Source organism: Danio aesculapii, chromosome 2, assembly GCF_903798145.1.
Source record: "Danio aesculapii chromosome 2, fDanAes4.1, whole genome shotgun sequence".
NCBI lineage: Eukaryota > Metazoa > Chordata > Actinopteri > Cypriniformes > Danionidae > Danio > Danio aesculapii.
The window spans coordinates 50,225,812-50,241,088 of record NC_079436.1 but is presented as its reverse complement, the minus strand read 5'-3'; the positions used below and the strand labels follow the sequence as shown (position 1 = coordinate 50,241,088).

Below are 15,277 nucleotides of genomic sequence, written 5' to 3'. Positions count from 1 at the left end.
TTTTATTAAACCATTAGAATTACCATATTTTATTCATAACCTACTGAAGAACAAAATAGTTAATAGTAACGTTATTAACATGTTAATAAGAAACATTAAAAAACAACATGCAATTAAAAAGCCATCAGCTTTCAATGTTTTCAATGTTTTATGAGCTCTCAGGTGAATACGTTATATTAAAGACACAGCAATGGCATCAGATGCAGCACATTGATTTTATGGCACCAGGTTAAACTTTCTTACATCTTTACGGCACTCACGTACATTAAAAATTAATATATACCACAGCCGAACATGGAGGCATTCTTCTAAATTAAACGAAGAGTAGACTTGGGCGTGTTGGTATGTGTACACCGTTGTGTGCAAGGTTTATATATTTATAACCACCTCAGAGAAAATTGGGGGCTGTGAGTCACTAGCATTGTTATTTTTGGGGGTCGTGGGATAAAAAGTTTGGGAACCCCTTAAAAAAGCCTTAAAGCCTAAAATGGGATGAAAAAAAATTTCAACTGTGTTTATTGTAGCCGAAATATAACAAATAAGACTTTCTCCAGAAGAAAAAATATTATATGAAATACTGTGGAAAAAATTCTTTCTCTGTTAAACATAATTTGGAAAATATTTAAGAAGAAAAATAATAATTCACACAACTCCATATGCTATTTTGGGATTGGAAAGTATTCCTGGTGAAGGTTTCAAATCGATATGCAGCGGTGAATAAAACAGAATTTACTGTAGTAGTCATGTACAACAAGATCTTTTGTGAATAATACCGCAAACAGAGCCGTGAGCCAGCAGACTAATGGATGATCTCATGCAGAGACTGTTTCCAAACACTGCTCCTCTCACGCCACAGCCATTAGTTCACACAAGGCACATGTTGACCCCGCTTTGGTAAGGTTAACCCCAATTCTGTAGGAAAGGCATTGACATTGATGGCAGATTATTTCACATCACCAGCACTACAGCTCATTCGCCTCTGCGGTGGTCTGTGTTTGTGACCGATTGACTGGAAAAAACTGTCAGAAAGATGTCAGAATATATTATGCTATTCTAAATGGTGAGATTTAGTCTCTAAAAAAGACTTATCAAAGACTTATTACTAAAGTTATCTGTAGTTTTTAAGAAAAAAATGCAAAAGGTCAGGTCTTCTTGATAAGAAATGCTCTAAATGACTGTTAGCATCTCTATCTGAAGACTAAAGTAATAAAGCTGAAAATTAAGCTTTACTGCCACACAAATAAATTACATGCAATGTCATTTGATTTCACAATATTACTATTTTTACTGTATTTTAGGACTTTTTTAGCCGCTCGCTCTACCCTAATGATAGATATACAGAGATACATAGGTAGTTTGATACAACTTTGGTATGATGTTATATCTGCTATTCAGAAATATCTTGTATTATAATACAGCTGCACATTGAGGAAAAAAAAATTATTTATATATATACACACACACACATATATACTCACAGTTCTGTCTAGTTCTTGAATCTGATTGGCTGATTGGCACTCGTCTAGCCCCTTTACCCTTGTATATTACTCCGCCCACATACAGCAACAAGCAGAGGACACTCTACAGTTTGACAAATATTGCTGCTGTTGGGCAACATAATGTATTTTTGAAGTTGTTTAGATTGCAATTATGCAGTTTATTTATAAGGATAGTGCCTAAAATATTTATAATTTCTGAGAGAGAGTGCGTCGGCGGCCATTAGCCTGTCATTGAGCAACGACAGTTGACGTTGTCCATCAACAAGATGGTGACAAACAACATATAATAAGCCCTAAGAGAAAAACAGTGTAATTTCAAACTACAGCTGATCAAGTCATTAATAAACAGGTAAATTACTTTCTAAGTCGATCTCTCTCTTGTGTATGTTGTAGTGCTGTATTTATACCTTAGTAATATTGTGGTCGCCCGATTGCAACAGAGAAATACTGGGGAATCTCTATAAACTGAGATGGCATTTCATGCCGTTCAGTCTTCTATTCTTAAAATGTGAGTAAAATCACCTGTTTTGTCATCACTTTAGAAATTACGCTAGTAAATCATTCAAATACTAGCTCTAAAGTGCTAGTATTTGAATGTTAGTTAAATTAGTACTGGCTTCTGCTGTTCTGACATCAGCTGCAGATGTAAAGGAATGGCAGAAGAAAATAGTTCCTTTTAAAAAAGGGTTTTTGCGACTCTGTGTTTGATTTTCTTTTTTATATACACGATTATGCCGTCGAACTGTTGTATAGATGCAATATCACACTCGTAGCATTGCGATGTGGCTGTATATCGTCACTGGTGGGGCACTAACGCATGCCTCACACCAGTAGTGATATACAGCCACATTGCACTGCTACTCGTGTGATATTGCTAATAAATAGATAGATATAGATATGTATATTTGTATAATTATTATTTAGGTTTACTGTAAACAGCATGTACATAGTACTATACTCTGGCCAATCAAGAAATGTGTTAAGAATTTTTTTTTTTATTGGTTCGAATTTTTATAATTTTTTTGTGGCCTGCCAGTAGAATGTTTTATTAATAATGTATATTATTATTATTATTATTATATAGAACTAATAAAATTAGCAGGTTTAAATAGACTGCCTAATATAATACACATGAATCCTTCCTTAACTGTTTACATTCCTTTAAGACATAGCTGACTGATTTTATGATTTAATTAGATTAGTTTTGGGTGGGTTGTAATATAATTGTGCAGCATCATTGATGTGATCCAAGTCCTCTGAAGAGATGATCCCAACCATAAAGGACTTCTAGCGGTCTCCATAACCTTGGACCAGGTCGTATCCTGAGCAGATGCTATAGCGGTCATGGAGGAGTGGAGAGCATGAGACTGATTCCTGAAGGACCCCAGTGACAGAAGAGTCTCTGCATTGATCTCGTTGGCCAGCCTGAACACCTGCAGGTGACCTACTCACACTCGTAGCTTCTCCACGATGGACGTGAATTTTGAAGCTGTGAAGCTGCTTTGACACTATCTACATTGTAAAAGCGCTATAGAAATAAAGATGATTTGAATCATTACAACAATTGAGAAAAGTGTTATTGATTGAGTGATGGGAGGCATAACCACTTAGGACTGTAGTGTACTCCGAAAGAATAGAAAGAGAATGTGTATCAGTAGTGAAGAAAATTGATTTTAATAACACTGATAGTCAGAGAGTCTATTAGTGTGATCTCGTTTCATTCATGTTTAAAGGGAACGCTGGCCCTTTAAGAGATTGTAGTAAAGCTGGGTTTGCGTGACTGTAGTAGACTAGTGCTTGACCTCAGAGGGATGTCAGTGAAAATAATCTAATGATCCGTCCATCAGAGCACGGGAGACCAGCAATGCACAAATGAGTCTACTATAATCCTTCCTGCTTCACTTCTTGTTCTGCAGATCGTCCTCGAGCAAACACACGTATTGAGTCATGTAGTGTAAGTAACTCCATGCAGTGCAGCTGAGGACTGCATTCTCTCCAATTCAGCTTTGAATATGCACTGCATAATAGATGGAGGCTACAGTAATCTTTTCATTTCTTTTCTTCAATAAATTCTGGATACAAAAGACACAAAAAAGGAGGGGGGAAATTAAACATTGATCTTCTAGAAGGGAATAAACTAGAAATGTGTTTGTTTTTGAGTGTGTTCAATGTGTTATGGTTCTTTCGTGTTGGTCCTGAGATACTTTTTGATAAAGACTTTAAGTGTGATTGTCAATATCAACATCAACTAAGAAGTATCATAAAATGTTTTTTTTTTTAAGTTTACAAGTAAGCCAAAGTTAGTTCATCTATTTTCAGATACTTCCAAATTGAACATGATCTCTGAAGCAATGCAACACGAATATTAATATTTGAAAATATACAGTTGTATAATTAAAATAAAGTAAAATATTGTTTTTAATTAATTGTGTACAAATAAATTATATTAAAAAAATCTATATTGACTCTAAATAATAGTTAAAATGCTTGATATGATCTCATTATTTAAAGGTGCCCTATAATATAATCTGGGTATGCAGTACCAAGGCATAGTAAAATAATAAAATATCACTATATGGAAAGAGGCATACTGTGAGCCTCAGAACCACTGTTTCCTCGTTCTCGTGTAAATTCCCTGGTGTATTTGCATGTATGCCTACTTTAGGTCATTCATCCATGTGAAACTCTGACATCGTTAATATGCACACCTCAGGCTGTGTTTGATAAGCCAAACATTTTCTAGTGAGACAACGGTGATAACTTTCCTCCCTTAGTTATTTTAGGTGTATATTTCACTTACTATATATGTGGGACTTTTATTTTGAAAATGCGAGCCCCAATTTGTTTACGGTGCGTATTTGTGTAAGAGCTCTGTGTGTGTTTGTGTAAGTGCAGCACGTCAGAGCTGAGCTCATTAATAGTCACGACATGAACCATATATGGTCAATTATGGACCTTCTGATTCTATGGGTATTTTATGGAGTAATACATTAACTTATAAAACCGTTTCTGGAGATTTGAACTTACCGAAGCCATAAACCTACTATGTAGAAATCGGAGAACAATTTACTTATTAAACCAATGCAGTACATGGCACCTATGATATTTATTTTTCTGTAATAGTTTCAAATTATTTGTCTACAATTGAAGTAACTTGCAAAAAAATAAAAAATAACTCAATTAGTTAAGGCTTTTTTGCTTTTATAATGAAAGCTATGGATGTGAAATGTTGTTTTGCCCTCAATTAAAAAAACATATAACATTACGAGTGAGTAAATGACAGAATTTTCATAATAGGTGCACTGTCTCTTTAAGGGTGCTGTGCTTGTACTTGGTTTTCTATGTCGTTAAAGAGACTGAGCGAGGAACAAATTTAAAAGGCGAAGAGTCAAAAAGCGAGTCCGTTCCTTGCTGTGTAATATAGCTAGCCCACAAACACACATCTGCTCGTAAATCCAACCTCAATTGTCAAGAGCAGATCTGGTTTTTATTTCCAATCCCCTCATCAAAACAACCCAGCAGTGAAATAGGCCATTTCTGCCATGTGAACTGATATTTTGTGAAAAGTAGCTCATCCACCTGCAGATCGGAGCTTGTTTGGCAGTATATGTGAAGTGAATGGATGGAGTATGAGTCTTTAGAGGGAGATGGAAATTTCTTCTCATGTAGGACTTTTGCGGAGTGTGTAAATGATCAAATGTGAAGTTTGGGGGAGTCAATAGGGCTACAAGGTATATCAAAAAATCACCATTATCGCAATAATAGTATTTGCAAGTCAAGTTGAGCTTTATTGTCATTTCGCTACATGTGTGGACATACAATAAATAGAACGAAATGTCATGTCTCGCAGGACCACGGTGCTACATAAACAAATCATAAGTATGAACACGCCTCTGGATGTTAGAGCTATTTTAAACTTATACATAAACATGCAATATCTATATTGAAGAAATGTGGCAAGCATTTGTGTGTTCTAAAGGTTTTTTTAATCCTAATTTGTTCAGATGAGGCCTGCTTTCTTTATACCCGCCTCAGCATTAGGTGCTGTTATGCTATTGGCTAGAGCGGCCCAAAGTTTACCTAGATCCTCAGAGGAAAGAGCTGAAAATAAATACTAATGCTATTAAATACTAACAGCCAATAAGAATCAGAATGTCTGCTGAGGGTTTCAGTCATTCAAAGTGTTTTAAAGTCTAAATGTTTGCACCTTGACAGCTTTTTTTTAGACAGAATTAGATTTAATTAGATCAGAAAAAAGTATACTATCTGTTTATTTTTGTGAAATAATTGTATTCATTATTTTTTAGAAATAGCTAATAGAAAATAGCATTTCTCTTGGGAAATTTAGCCTTAAGTGATGTGGGTTAAATGCTGGAGGAAAATGTTCAACATTCATTATTGTGAGCATTATGGTGCTATTTCTTCATCTCTTCTCCTGCCTTCAAGGGATATAGAGTTCCACAAATAGAGCCACAGCTGCTTTAGAAAAAAAAAACAGGACTTATTATGCATCATGCCAAGTGCCCTAGTTTATCTTTGTTGTCCTTAAATACTTAAAGGTGATATAAGCATTAAAACTTCTTTAATGGAGGTCTACTCCGTTTCGGTGTATTGCGTTCTGTTCTGTTCCCATTCATCAAATTCAGTTTTATTGGACTCCTGGTTTTATGTTAAGACTTTTTTTCAAAGTGGATGAGGTAGTGGTTTTAATTTGTATGTAGACAATAACAATCTTTTACTTTCAGTTTGTAGTTAAATAATATTTATGTGCTGCTGCGCATCCCTCTGTGTGCAATAAGCAACCTGTACATAAGTTTTGGACCTGGCTATCAATAACACGCTCTTTAAAAATCTGCATCCTTGTCTTTAGGTCAGCTTTTAATTGGTCAATGAAATAGGTCTATTTCTGTAGCCTCAAATCATCAGCGCGCCAACAATGCACATTAACACATGACCAGCATGCCCATGGTAGCACAAAAGGGCACAAATGCACTTGCTAATTAAACAGCGTGGTGCAGAACATGAAATGATACCTGCGCCAGGCTGAAACTAGCAAAAAAACAAATGCGTTGTGTCTGGCGCCACATTGCATCGGGTGTATTATTGGGCCCACAAACTGAATTCAACAGAAAAAACTATATCAACTAGGGCTGGGCGATTTGGCCTAAAATCAAAATCTTGATTATTTGAACATTATAACTCTATTACCTTTATCGAATAATAGTTTTCATAGTTTACTGATCAAGTTTTGTATAGTAAATATGCTCACATATTACAAGTTAGAGATTTCTGAGTGAAGGGTGTCTTTTCTTGATTTTAAAATAATTGAAGGAAACACACATGATCTGCTATCTATGATTATTTATTGAACATCAACGTTGAACAACTAAAATTAAAACACACATTATAAATAACTTGCACTTTTGGAAACAAAATAAATTATTTTCAATGCCTTTCATATTATAAGTAAAAAATAAGCAGAATATCTTGTGAATAAATTAACTCTTGCATGTTCTGTAAGTTATATTTTAAACAGTTTATTTCTGGCATCTTCTGTAAACAAATATTTTAATGAAAATAATTTTAAAGTAATGGAAAATATGCTGTCTCAAGGCATCTCTGGCGCTGCTTCATTGTAGTACAAAGTAAGGCTCAAGAATGGGTCCAGCGTCCTACTTGACCTAAGATTAGATGTGGATGCAAAGTGGTTGCAGAAGTATAAATCAGCCTCGGTGGACGTGCAACAACTTTATTCATAAGGTAAACACAAAACAAAAGTATCCATATGGAGCTCTTTCACAGGACTCATCACTTTCTCATCACTCATCGCTCCAACGGGCTCGCTCCTCTTTTTTGGCTTTTGGCCCCGCCCCACTCGTCACAGATTCCAAGCTGACCAGTCACAGAGTTCACTATGCATCGTTGCAACATGTAGTTACCCCTTTTTTATTTATTTATTTATTTATTTTATAACAGTCTTTGGTAGGTACATTTTGAGAGGTGCACGTAAGCCATGGTGAGTGGTCGGCTACCACGCGAAGGCTGCGCTGGCCTATACGCGTGCACTTGACCTGGAAAATTTGATCGATTATAGGTTCTGATTGTAGATTTCAATTACTTTTCAATTAATCGCCCAGCCCTAATATCAACACAGTCTCACTGAAGTTCATAGCTTTTTGATTTTGTGGCTAATCCGAATTAATTTGTACATATTAGTATGACTTGCTCATCTCCCAATGACGTTTGGGTTTAGTGGTAGGGGTTGGAACACACCTAATTTAAAAATTGTTCAAATGAATTTACACAAAGTTAGCCATGTTTTTGCCTATACATAAAATAGTTGCATTTTGTCTTGAAATCACGCTTACAATCCACCATCTCCCATCCTAGGATGAAATTATTACACACACTAATGCTTTAAACAAATATGAGTTTTTAAAAATCACTGCTGTTACAAAAGAGGGAAGTCCCAGGATATATCAATATTCAAAGATATTTTCATCTACGATGGATTGAGGGTGAGTATATTATAAGATCACTTTCATGTTGGGGTCATTCATTCTATTTTATTGATCAGAGAAAGCTCACTTGTCCAGGAGATGGTGCTCTTTAGGAGCTGCAGCTTGAAATAATGAAAGAATGAATGTGCTTATGACAAATGAATGCTTATAATCAAACAAATCTGGTTCAAATGCAGATTACGTGCATTATATTGCTTTTGAGCAGTGTAAACATAGCTAAATAAACTGGCCGAGTCTGTTTCTGGTTGTTTTGTTTGCTTTGATGTTCTGATGTTTGTCATGAAGTACCCACGAAAATAACTGCAGAAAAACATCTAAATTATTTCACATTTTAGATTAGTGCGACTTGGTTTGCCATTAGAAAGACTTTCGCTTTTGCAGTCACTCTCAACCAGTTTCTTTATTTCAGAGACTTCTAATTAATTTAGTTTAACCTGAAGTAGTCTTTTGTTGTTTATGTGACTTGTCAGAGTCAGCCTGCTTCTCAAACAGGAACAAGAGCGAGGCTTGATTATGTCTACAAGTTGATAGTTTAATAGATTTGCTAGTTTGTTATTGGTTGATTTTACACTTATTTAATTAGCAGATGCTTTTAACTAAAACGACTGACAAATGGCAATAGAAAAAGCACTTCAAATTGCCAGAGCGTGGCAATAATTTATTTTTATTTATTTATTGGTTTGTTTGTTTGACATGGACAGTTACGCTGTACAAATCATATGCATTTGTTTATAAACTCCTTATTATGGATTTTTTTCAATGACCTTTCATGCAGTGCAATACAGCTTTAAGTAAACATCCATCTGAGGTTTAAATCTGAAAATGCACTGTGTATTAATCTATTGATTCTCATAAAAAAGGTCCCACTTTATATTAAGTGACCTTAACTAGTATGTACTTAGACTAATATTAGTAATTCATTACAATGTGGTTACTATGTAAATATTAGTAAATTGTACTTGTACTAAATACCTGTATGTAATTGCATCTGTAATCAATTTCTGTAATTACATTCATAATTGCACTTTTGACCTCCCTTAAACCTACCCATACCACCAAACCTTTCCCCGACCTTACCCATATGCCACCTCAAGAGCACCAGATACATGAACACATTAAGCACACTGTATTTATATTTTGATGTAAATGCTTTGTAGTTAAGGACACTTAGGGTGCTTTCACACCTGTGGATTGATTCTTTTGTACCGAAATGGGGATTAAAATGGTTTCAATGTTGCACTTTTGTTCTTGGTGCGGTTCGCTTTCACACGGCAAAGTTTCTAAATGGACCAAAAGAGCTAAAACGAGTCATGTGCGAGTAAACTCTCCTCACATTGGTCAGAGTTTCAGGGTTTATTTTTCAGAGTCCCACTCAGCTATCATGCGTCCTCTTTAATTTTGAATGGTGACACCCACAGACATAGTCCCCAGATATATATCAGAGGTAAGACTTTCTCATACAAAGCAGTTAGCTTCTGCATTATAGACTTTACATTATAGAAAGAAAAAATAGATCAACCAAGACTGCTGTTCGGTCAATTTTTTTAACGGATAAACTGCTCTCATTAATGGTTAACATGCTTTCACTTTCATATTTGATATGAAATGCACATTTACCGGTAGGAATGACATCCCACCCTACTCATAATTCTCTCTTCATATAGCCGTATATGCCTATTACATATCCATAATGCACTGTGATATAGCCTGGCTTGGATTGTATTGTTTTCTCACTGCAATCGAATCGCTCCGGAGTTTGTTTCAATCGAGCTGAGGACCACCTCATTCAGGCGATCTCGGACTGATTGTTTTGGCGTAGATTCAAGCTCAATTGCTGGATTCACATATGCCAAACGAACCACGCTAACTGGGGAAACGCGCCAGGGTCCGAAACAAAAGTCTAGGTGTGAAAGCACCCTTAATTTAAAGTGGGACCAAAAAAAAAAAAAAGTCTACTCCGAGTCAATTAAACGACTTGTCTGCATTTCAAATCTACAGTCGTTTTGTAGTGACGTCTCTATGAAAGATTACCCATATGAGGCAGAGCACCCAGGAAAGCTTGAAATTGAAACAAGATAGATCACTGCCTAGAGCAGAGGCTGTTGGGGAAAAAATGGTTGAAGTTGATGCCTGCTGATTAGCTCAGATATCTTGTGTGATTGACTATTAATCTTCTTTATGTGCTCTTATTCTTCACAGCAGTTCAGGAGAAAGAAAATCACAGTGCTGATGTTTCTCCCACAGAGACTAGGAAACAGCCATGTGTTGTAGAGAGTGACCTTCTCCTACAGGTGACTGCTGAAGCCTTTATACACTTCTACTCTAAATGATTGATTTTTTTGTTTGTTTATTGGTTTACTAAATGTACATGTTTCCTACAGTAATCTGCTATTATGTGTCTTGTAGTCTCTTTCTGGATTTGCACTGGTCGTGAGCTCAGACGGCATCATTTTCTATGCATCATCTACCATCATTGACTACCTGGGATTTCATCAGGTAACCATTACATGTTACAACCCATTATATGTTTATATGTAGAAAACTCATGAATGAATAAATATGATTTAAATTAATAGGAACCAAATGTGTGTGACTACAGTAAATATGAATCAGTTTAAAACAACCAAATTCTATAAGAAAAATTAAAATTTGATTAAAATGCATATAATAATAAATATAGTACTGTAGTAAAAAAAAATGTTACTAGAAAAATGCAATATGCTACTTTTTATAGCTTTGGGTGGGCACAAACACATAAATATTTGGAGATGCATGGGATCTCAAAGATTTAGAAACCCTTATAAGCCTATAATATACAACCCCAAATCTAAAAAAGTTGAGGCGGTATGGAAAATGCAAATAAATAAATAAAGAAAGTAGTGATTTCCAAATTTACTTTGACTTGTATTTCATTGCAGACAATATGAACACAAAATATTTCATGTTTTGTCTGGTCAACTTTATTTCATTTGTAAATATACATCCTTTCCTGTCATTCAGACCTGCAACACATTCCAAAAAAAGTTGGGACAGGAGGAGTTTAGGGCTAGTAATCAGGTAAATTGGTTAAATAATAATGCGATTTGAAACAGGTGATGTCAACAGGTGATTGTAATTATGATTTGGTACAAAAGCACAATCCAAGAAAGGTCTAGTCCTTTAGGAGTAAAGATGGGCCGAGCATTGCCAATAAAATACATGAGAAAACTATTGAAATGTTTAAAAACAATGTTCCACAAAGAAAGATTGGAAGACACTTTTGGATATTTTACCTTCAGCAGTGCATAACATTAAAAGATTCAAGAAATCTGGAAGAATTTCAGTGCATAAATGACAAGGCCACAAGCCTAAGCTGAACAATCGTGGTCTCTGATTCCTCAGGCGGCACTGTGTCAAGAATCATCATTTATCTATAAGCCATATCACCACATGGGCTCAGGACTACAGACAAACCTTTAAGTGCCACAATACGTAGTTACATCCATACATGTCAGTTAAAACTGTACTGTGCCAAAAAGAAGCCCTATATTAACAGTGTCCAGAAGAGCTGTTGACTTATCTGGGCTCGGAGGTATCTGGAATGGGCCATCACACTGTGAAAACATGTACTGTGGTCAGATGAATCAGTATTTCAGATATTTTTGGGGAGAAATAGACATGTCATGGTATAGGTTTGTGTCAGTGGCCTTGAAAAAGGTAACTTGCACTTCTGCGATGGTACTTATAATGCTGAGAAGTACATATAGATTTTGGAGCACAACATGCTGCCTTCTTTTCCAAGGACACCCATGCAAATTAAGATATTGCAAAATCACATTCTGCACACATCACAAAGTCCTGGCTGCAGAGGAAGAGGTTACGGGTACTTGACTGGCCTGCCAGCAGTCCCAACCTGTCTCCAGTAAAAGAATGTGTGGCACCTTTTGAAGCGCAAAATGCGAGAACGAAGACCCCGTACTGTTGCCCTCTTCAAGATTTGTTTGCAGGAAGAATGGGGCAAAATTACACCTGAAACACTTCATCATTTGGTGTCTTCAGTCCCTAAATGTCTTAAGTGTTCTTCTCCTTCGCGAAAATTTACGCTTGTTATAGATTCGACAGCGCCACCTGTGCACTTTTGACGTACAAGCCCCCGAGCTATGATTCATGCACAAGTACGATAATTGGCACACACATCAAACATGCCAAAACCTACAAAAAAAAGTCTCTTGGAGCGAAATGTCAAACCTAACAGGAAGTGGGATATTTTTTACTTCCTGTGCCGAAAAAGTGCAGTTTTTGCCATTTCCAGGCGTTGTATTTTAACTAACTCCTCCTAGGGATTTTATCCGATCAACGTCAAAATTAGGTATTGTCATCTAAAGGCCTTGGCGATGTTAAATTACCAAGATCTAGAGTTTTCGTCAAAGGGCGTGTCCGTGGCGGCCTTTCAAAACTTTGACGATTTGCCATTGTCCGATCTACATCAAAATTCACACGTTTGATAACAGTCCTGACCTAAACATGTTTACATGCCAATATCCAGTTACAGTTATAGCACCACCTGCTGGCAACAAGAAATGGTTTTACAGTGTAACAAACTCCTCCTACAAATTTTGTCACATCGAATCCATGTTCCTTTCGTTTAGTTCAAAGGCCTTTGCAATGTGTAATTGTGAAGATCTAGAGTTTTCACCAAAGGGTGTGTCCGTGGCGGACTGACAAAGTTCAGTGTTTTGCCATGGAGGAGGAAGTACTTCTAAATCAGCCGAACAGTGTCCAATCTGCCTGAAAATTCACTGGTTTGGTGAGATTCCTCTTCTGAAGACATCTACATGCCAATATTGAGTCACAGTCATAGTGCTACCTGCTGAAGGACGTTTGGCATAAATCTGTGATTTTCTAAGATTTTTGTAAATATATCAGCTTAAAGGGCCCATAGTTTACCTCTTTTTTAGGATTTAATATTAATATTATGGTTCTTCTGAGTGTGCCAGTTTAGGTTCAGTTTAAAACACAATTCAGATTTTTTTATTATAATGTGTTCAAAAGTGTCATGTTGGGGGCGTGTCCACAGTTCGCTGATTTAGGGGTGTGTTGCTTCACATGTAAATAAGTTTCGGCTTCCCGTCAATGTAACAAGGGGGCGGGGCCATGAGCTCACCCGCTCTGCATTTGCAAAGCTATGTTTAGAATTCTAAAACTCATGCTAGTTAAGATCACAGGGAGCTTCTGGGATCATGAGAAATGCAAACGGCTGAAGTAAAAGGTAGACTCAATGAGAAGTACACATGTTTGCAAACCTACCTAAAGATTCAACCAATAATTCTGATTAGAGCGATAATGTGGAGAATATTGCTCTTGTGATGAGCCCAATGAGCCTTGCATCTAAAAATAGAGCTAGGGTGTTCCTTTAGAGATATCGCTTCGACTCACGCTGAAAATGGCGGACGTAAATCAACAAACTGAGGATATGATGACACGCCTGTCAATCAATATTGGTGGGCGGGGGGACCGCACTCCTATTTAAAGTTGCGGTCGGTTTGAAAACCGCTCCAATTGGTCCACTGTTTTTTATGTTGTTAAATTGAAAAAAAAAGCACTGGGTGTGCTTATATCACCCCAATATGACGGTCTATACACCATACATGCACATATGGCTGTCCAAACAGCTTGAAAAGTTGATTTTTTTACCATAGGTGCCCTTTAAATTAATATTGTCCGCTGTTCTCTGTCATCCTAAGGCCACTGGGCGGTGGTGAACCCGGGTGTGAGGTCCCTTTCATCGCTGCCTGCAGCTTTAATTAATTTATTTTTTTCATACTGTCCCAACTTTTACTTGTTTTAGGGTTGTAATATAATATAATATAATATAATATAATAGTGTTTTTTTTTTGTTTTTTTTTTAATTGCTGTGATTATTCACTGCTCTTATATTTGTATAAGTTTTTTAGTATTAAAATGAGAGTGATTTTTACTTTATATACTGTTATAGTGTTCATTTCACTTCAAACAAAACAAAAACATTTTTTAAAAACTTCTGTAAATGACACTTTATTTCAAATATTAAAAGATGTTGTTCCTTTGTTATTAAAACGAGGGGGATTTTTCAGTGAACAACATGTACTATAGTAGTGTCCATGTTTTAGTAAATGTAATTCATTTAATCACGTCAACAAAACCAAAATAAGAATTAAAAAATACAAAATCCAACAACATAATAAAGAAACAGTAAGTGACGCATTGTATCTCTTAAACACAGTTTTCCAATAAAATCCCTGTCTCATCAGACAAATCTAAACAAAAATCATTTGTGGTTGTTTAAGAAATACCCACGCCATCTGTGGTTGACTATGAAAATCCCCAAAGCATGTCATGTTATAGGCCTTTTCCACAAGAATGGGTAAAAATAGTCACATTTTTTTCACTCCTCGGTTAATTTAAGAGTTTCTCACAGCCTTCAAAGAGTCAGGCTTCCTCTGCATGCAGAGGGAAATTTGATTGGAAATTGAGATGACATGGGCCTGTGTTAGTCGTGAACGCTGTGCTGAAAGCTTTGCATGTCCCAGACTGGAAAATAATGGGAAGGTCGAATATTTTAGGCTCAGTTTGTTGTTTATGAACAGCGGGTATGGTTGTGTGGGCTGGTATTTCAGGCTTTTGTTTTGCTGTTCTTCAGTGTAGAGACACGTCTGTTCGCATGCAAGCAAACCCTGGTGTCACGCAACAAACACATGGTGCTGAGGAAAATGAATCTTTGGGTTCAGGCACACGTTATACATAAATACAGACCAACGAAAAGCAATTGAAAGATTTTAAGTTTTATTAATATTATTTTTTTATTATTATCATTTTTTATTGTTTTAAAATATTTTCATTGTTATTTTTCAATATGGTTTTGTTTTAAAAATAATTTGTATAGTTTATTTATTTTATATGAGTTCAAAGGCAAAAAAAACATTCAGATAAATATTCTTTATTTTATATTTATTTATCCTTTATTTATTGTTGTTTTTAATTATTTACTTTTCACTTTAGAACAGACCAACAAAGTTACTTTACTATGTGCTACATTACTTTTTACTACTATACTACTATTAAAAACTATATATTTTGATTTATTTATATTTTTATATATGTGTTTAATGTTTGAGGAAATATTAAATTTATAATTATTATATTTATCAAGCAGCAATTTTTCAGCATTTTCAAATAATTTTTATTTAAATAATTTTGTATTATTTCTTAAAATTCTTTAATTTATTTTTTTTCAGATAA

General features: G+C 35.6%; 1 protein-coding gene across 1 annotated transcript in view; it reads left to right on the top strand.

Moving 5' to 3' along the window:
- The window catches only part of ahrrb (aryl-hydrocarbon receptor repressor b), a 47,515-nt gene that overhangs the window by 17,897 nt on the left and 14,341 nt on the right, over positions 1-15,277 (top strand). Inside the window, exons 4-5 of the mRNA XM_056468190.1 lie at positions 10,220-10,311; positions 10,427-10,516. Coding sequence (XP_056324165.1) covers positions 10,220-10,311; positions 10,427-10,516 — 182 coding nt within the window. The remainder of the gene's footprint in view (positions 1-10,219; positions 10,312-10,426; positions 10,517-15,277) is intronic.